Source organism: Filicampus tigris, chromosome 20, assembly GCF_054856515.1.
Source record: "Filicampus tigris isolate MCC_2025a chromosome 20, RoL_Ftig_1.0, whole genome shotgun sequence".
NCBI lineage: Eukaryota > Metazoa > Chordata > Actinopteri > Syngnathiformes > Syngnathidae > Filicampus > Filicampus tigris.
This window is the reverse complement of record NC_141236.1, coordinates 9,017,501-9,023,363: the sequence shown is the minus strand read 5'-3', so window position 1 is coordinate 9,023,363 and position 5,863 is coordinate 9,017,501. Positions and strand designations below refer to the sequence as shown.

General features: G+C 42.1%; 1 protein-coding gene across 1 annotated transcript in view; it reads left to right on the top strand.

Annotated features, from left to right (window-relative positions):
• The first annotated feature begins 301 nt into the window (after nucleotides 1-301).
• The window catches only part of drc1 (dynein regulatory complex subunit 1 homolog (Chlamydomonas)), a 6,254-nt gene continuing 692 nt past the window's right edge, over nucleotides 302-5,863 (top strand). The window contains exons 1-15 of the mRNA XM_086019858.1: nucleotides 302-982; nucleotides 1,154-1,205; nucleotides 1,430-1,557; nucleotides 1,650-1,833; nucleotides 1,920-2,057; nucleotides 2,749-2,835; nucleotides 2,927-3,049; nucleotides 3,614-3,735; nucleotides 4,316-4,450; nucleotides 4,556-4,880; nucleotides 5,000-5,086; nucleotides 5,213-5,290; nucleotides 5,369-5,493; nucleotides 5,592-5,744; nucleotides 5,815-5,863. The exon at nucleotides 5,815-5,863 is cut by the window's right edge and continues 54 nt beyond it. Coding sequence (XP_085875984.1) covers nucleotides 909-982; nucleotides 1,154-1,205; nucleotides 1,430-1,557; nucleotides 1,650-1,833; nucleotides 1,920-2,057; nucleotides 2,749-2,835; nucleotides 2,927-3,049; nucleotides 3,614-3,735; nucleotides 4,316-4,450; nucleotides 4,556-4,880; nucleotides 5,000-5,086; nucleotides 5,213-5,290; nucleotides 5,369-5,493; nucleotides 5,592-5,744; nucleotides 5,815-5,863 — 1,860 coding nt within the window. The 5' untranslated portion in view covers nucleotides 302-908. The remainder of the gene's footprint in view (nucleotides 983-1,153; nucleotides 1,206-1,429; nucleotides 1,558-1,649; nucleotides 1,834-1,919; nucleotides 2,058-2,748; nucleotides 2,836-2,926; nucleotides 3,050-3,613; nucleotides 3,736-4,315; nucleotides 4,451-4,555; nucleotides 4,881-4,999; nucleotides 5,087-5,212; nucleotides 5,291-5,368; nucleotides 5,494-5,591; nucleotides 5,745-5,814) is intronic.

Here is a 5,863-nt window from a genome sequence, read left to right as displayed (position 1 = left end):
TAGTACGCAGTCCGACGGTATGTAGCGCTCTGCTAACTCAGATTGCTATGCTATTTTTGCTATGTATCTGCATTTTCTTATATAGCTTTTGGTCAATAATTTCCCAAATTGAGTAATAACGTAAAACAATGTTTTATTTCACAAATTAATAACCCCTTTCTTTTCTTTGAATGTTCGTGGTGATATGTGTACGCATGCCCAGTGCGAATGTTGCACGTCGCAGCTGCTTTTCATTTGTCTTCATTCATTTCACCTGCACGGGCAGGTAGTACGCAGTCCGACGGTATGTAGCGCTCTGCTAACTCAGATTGCTATGCTATTTTTGCTATGTATCTGCATTTTCTTAGCATTAACATCTACCGTTGTATGTCCGTGGCCGTAGCAGCAACTAATCGGGACTTCATAATTACTGTTGTGAATAAGTTTGCGTGTGATCGATTTTGGAAGTAGCGCGTTTCTTTGGCTACTGGTAACAGGCGGCCGGGAGCCGTTGTGCGCATGAGCCAACAACACTAAGCATTGTGGGCAATGTAGTTAATTATAATTGGTACTAATTATTTTTGCATCAGCTTTGTTATTAAAATAAAATTCAATACGCATTAAAACAAAAGAAAATATAGACCATACATTCCAACAACTGACAATATTATTTCATATACATATTCATGTTCTATATAAAATCAATAGTTTAGCATATGTGTAATGTATTAGTAGATAACATTGTGGCATTATTTTGTAATTTGTACTTTATTTATTAGCGAAATGAATTTACGAGTGTCCCTGAAGGCAGCACGCGGTAGCCGTAGCAACAGGTCGCAAAACGCACCACTGCGATACTCTGCTGGAATCTGCTCACCTTCATACCTCGTCATACGGTGCAATTTTTTTTTAATCATCATAACGTAATTATGGAAACCGTGAAGGTTGCTGAGAACACGCGTGACAAGTTGGATGTTTCCGAAATTAAAGACGCGGAAAACGGGTAAATGGAGTTGTTTTGTTCTTGCATTTTATTTTAAGCACATGAAATGCACCATCTTGTTATTCTCTGTGTATTTATTGTGGTTAAGAATTTATTTTGCAAAGCCATGTTTATGGCACATTGCTAAAACAATGCGGAATGAAATTACCTTCTGTCACTGTGTACATGGAGAGCGTCCACGCAGGGGGGGCTGACTCAAACAGAAGATCAACATGCAAAGAAGGTTGGTGCCTCCTGACCCCGAAACAATGTACCACTCCCCCAAAATAAATCATGTACAGTAATACATTTGCTGGACATTTCATTAGGCACACCCAGCAAAAGATAAAGTACGTTGCAAACATTTAGATTGAGAGATTAGATTTAGATTAGGACATTTACACTTTCATTAAATACAAAGACATTTATTCAGAGCAGCTTTTAAAAAATGGTATCTTTTACATTCAGTTGTGCAGCCCTGGGAGAATTTCCAAGCTGGAGAGAGATTTACTAGCATTAGTGACCGACGTCCAAGCTGCAGCTGACGCCAAAGAATCACTGCGAAGGGAAGAGTTGGAGGAAGCTCGCAGGATACGGTAAAATTTTTTCATCTTCCCAACGATAACTGCTCGTAACCATGCCACGCGTATGAGCCGACGAAGGCCTCTTTGTGTCCTTTTCGACTCAGCTCAGAGCTGCTGGAGAAAGAAGTCAAGTCCAGCCAGGAGAAGTTTGAAGAGATTACCGGCAGGTGGTCGTTGGCCCAGCAGACGGTCGTCCCTTACGAGCTGCAGGAAACGCTGAAGTGGCAGCAGCTCTTGTGTGCCGAACTCATTGAGGACAAGAGGAAAGTCATCAAAGACCTCCAGCAGGTAGCAAAACGCGCAAACTACTCAAGCCTCCTGGTGCCCGGGGTCCATCAGTGACAGTGATGTAATCGTTCTGCTGGTCCGAGAAGGAGTTGAAGTGTGGAGACGATCGCTACGTGAGGGACTTGAGGAGGCAGGCGGAAGAGATTGATGAGATGATGCAGCGCTCCGAAGAGCTCATCAGTACTCTGACTCAGGCCTACAGGGAGGAGCTGGATCAGATTGAGGTGCAGTTTCAAGATCTTGTGGTCCAGGCTCGCCATTATAAGATGGCTTGATCCACATTTTTCCACTTTGGTCTTGATGATGATTCTGAATGAAGTCGTCATTTGGTTCATGAATTGGGTTGACATTGTCAACATCTTTTCATAAGTCGTTTTTTTTTTTTTTTTTTTTTTTTTAATGTTATATAGCTAACGATAACTAATGAAACAACTCAAACTATCCACGTGTCGCCCAATTAAACCTAAAATTGAAAAAACATTTTTGCTAACGAAATAAAAATGAAAACTAACAGAAACAACATCTTAAAATGTTAAAACCAATTCTGAAAAAATGTCCTTAGTTTTCATCTTTGTCAGTTAATATGCATGAACGTTCATTTTAAGTGAATTTATTTCGGTATTGATGCTGTACGCCCAAAGAGTTTAAAGAAGGTCAAACAGTCTTTTGACAATTATAGTTTACCACAATACTTAGTGACTTTTTTGGTCCTGCACTCGACAAACACACCATATATTTCCAAAAAACGAAAATAAAACAAATCATTTTGGAGAAAAATAAAAATGAACAAATCTGCTCTGAAAACGAATTACAACAAACTGAATTTGAAAAAACAAGAGTCAAAATGAAATCAAAACGAACTGTAAAGAAAAATCCCAAGCTGCTAACTTGCCACTCATGGTCACCCTTTTCTAGAGCATGTACCAGCAGGAGCATGACGTCTTGCTCACTAAAGACCAGACAGAATGGGAGCAGTGCCTCAAGGAGCTGTGGGACCAACAGGTTATTAGGAGACAACATTTTTACATTTCTGTTTGTAATGCCTGAGCTGCACATGTAAACCAACGACGACCGACCGACGGTGTGCTTGCAGCAAGTGCGGCTGGCAGAGAGGAAAAGGACAGTGGAGGAGTACGAAGCCAAAATTTACAACCTGATGATGGATCCGGAATATAAGTATGATGCACTGAGGGCCCAACACTTTGCAAAGTTTCAGGTATGACGATGAATTGTGCCAGCTTGAATCTAAGCTTTCATCGATCTACATTTGATTCATTTTATCGGTTTAGATGACAAGTTGCGTGTTTGAGATGTCGCAGTCCACATGTTTACACGTTTGATGAAATATGAAGTGGCAAAGCCACAGATTTGTTTACATTGTTGTTCATCTGAACTTTAGTTGGTGTGATAGCGTATACTACTTATGTTTGCGCCACAATTGTGCGGCAGAATTTTGTTGTCATGGTGAACACTTACAAGACTGCACGTCAAACAAAGTATATAGTAAGTTTACACCGCAACTGTCTTTCATATTAATTAATGCTTCATTTGCCTTTGTTTATCTTATAATGTATAATGGATCTGATGTTGTTTATTGCAGTAAACATTCATTGCTTGTGTATTTAAATACATTAGAAAAGGACCTTCGCTGATTAAATTGCAATCGCAATATTGAAGGGAGAAAAAAAAAAAATGCAACCAGATTACTTTTCACAATTGTTCAGCCCTAATGCAAGGTTAATGTTTGGTCTCCAGAACTAGTCAAGTGTCCATTTTTTAGGAACTGGAGAGGGAACATCAGCAGATGATGGCCGACAGCATGATCAGCAATATAAATTACATCAAAGACAAGGATGACCGAGAGATGTACAATTTAGCCAACATGAAGAGCCGAATCCACAGGTAAGTCAAAAGCGCATGTCACTCTACAGTGGGGCCTTGAGAATAAGCGCCTCAACTTGCGGCTTTTTCCAGATGCCGTCTGTCACATGGCCGATTTTTCATCTTGAGACAAATGAAAAGTTTTAGATGTGCGCTTCAACCCCCCACCACAAGATGGCGCCAGCAAATTTCACAACACCCGACCAGCATCAGTTCACATTGGTTTCCTTGCAGTGGAAGGTTGATAGCGCTAATACGCCGTTAAATTGGTCCCCACATCAGAAGAACAAAGGGGGATAAAATATTAGCGGCCATCATGTTTTGTGATCGCGTTTTCTGTTTTTGCACGTTGTGTGGAAAGCAAATGTTATTACGGGACAAACAGCCCACAAATAGAAGATGAGAACACGCAGACTAACTATCTGACTCCAGCGCCTAATGCCACTGAAAGGCCACTCCCCTTAAAGGCACACATCCAACAAACAAATACTACCGTTTTTACACTTTATAAAAAACAGTTTATTCCACTGTGTTCTCATTTATTATTTTATTATATTCAAACAAACCAAAAAAGAAATCGAGTGCACTTTTTGTGTTCCAGCCTGCAGACGGAGCTGCAAAACCTGAGGCGCACCTACTCGAGCAGCAAGAAACAGTCGGAGAAGCAGAGCAGCCGTTTGTCCCATGACCACAAACGCAGCATCGAGCAATACCAGCGCATGCAGCAGAGAATCAAGTAAGATATTACAGATCAACGCATTTAATTAACTGTGCAACCTTACTAGAGATGCGCGCCTCAATGATTACATTCATTTACCACCTGCGTCCCTTCATCCGTCAGGCACTTTGCTGTGTCTGATGCCAAACAATTTGAGGAAACATGGCGGATGCTGGACAAGGAGGTGAGGCAACAAGCGGAGAAGGCTTTGCTCATCGACTCCATGATCTACAAGCGGCACTTGGGTCTGGCCTGGGCGAGACCTCAAGCGGCTTCGTCCTTAGATCTGTCTGGTCCGGACCACCCTTGGAAACGAGCCAGCGTGGAGCGCACCGGGTTGCTTCCTGAGGGCTCTGCTGGGACGGAGGGAGCTGCTGCGGCATGGCAGGAGGAGGAGGTGCCCTTGGAGACTATCAAGGACCTCATGGAGTTGCTGTCTGATGAGTTGGTGAGGCCAAAGATAAAACTGTTCACAGACCTATGATTTATTTATTTCACTGTACTGTTTAGTTTTTATAAACAAACTTTCAAGTGTTTTTTTTTTTTTTCCTCTAAACACTCTCTCAGTGCTTCTTGACGGAGGACAGACTCCAGCTGTTGGCAACCTTGGACAAGAAGGAACAGCATGTTGTGAAGCTCGAGACTCTTCTCAATGTGTGTTCAACTTTTTTTTTTTCTTTTTCTTTTTTACATTTAGAGCACAGATTGAGAGCTGTGGATTCTTTCTAGGCTTCTGAAGTTATCAAATTGCTTCTTGTGTATTTTTTTCGCTTCCCCTAGATTTTTGGCATTGGAGAAGAGGATTTACCCAGGTTGGCTGACTTTATGCTCAAGTACCAACAGAGGGAGCCAGCGGAGGTGGGGAGCTACTGTAGCTGAACATTCAACATTCCTTTAAACAGCAAACAAACAAACAAACCCTTTTTCTTCTTGTAGGGTGGTTTTGCTGGTTCAGCCGAATCCAGCGACAAGTCACAGGGAGGCGCCACCAGCCGGGCATGCAATCCTAACCACATCCTGCCTGCTTTTAAGGACTTCCTGAAGCATCACAGCCGATTCAGGTTGGCTATGAACAACGTCAAATAGTAGTCTTACTTAAATTATTTATCATTGGAGTTGTTAGATTTGCAGCTGGGGCTAACATTTTGCTTCTCTAAAGGAGGAGTCATGCCACTGGGCAGCCTCGCTACTGGAGCACAGACATGTGGGATTCCTCAGCGGACGAAGCCTACTGGGAGAGTTTGGCCAATGTCATAACCGAGGATAAACACAAAGTATGGGAGGCGGCGGAGATCATACTGAAAAAGCACATGTAAGTAAGTAGCATGCGAACACTCATGTGCAAAACACACATCAAGTTGTTGTCTTCTTCTGTCATCCAGGACAGTTCTCGCCAAGATTTCATATTGCATCCCTCAAATTGAGAGTCTG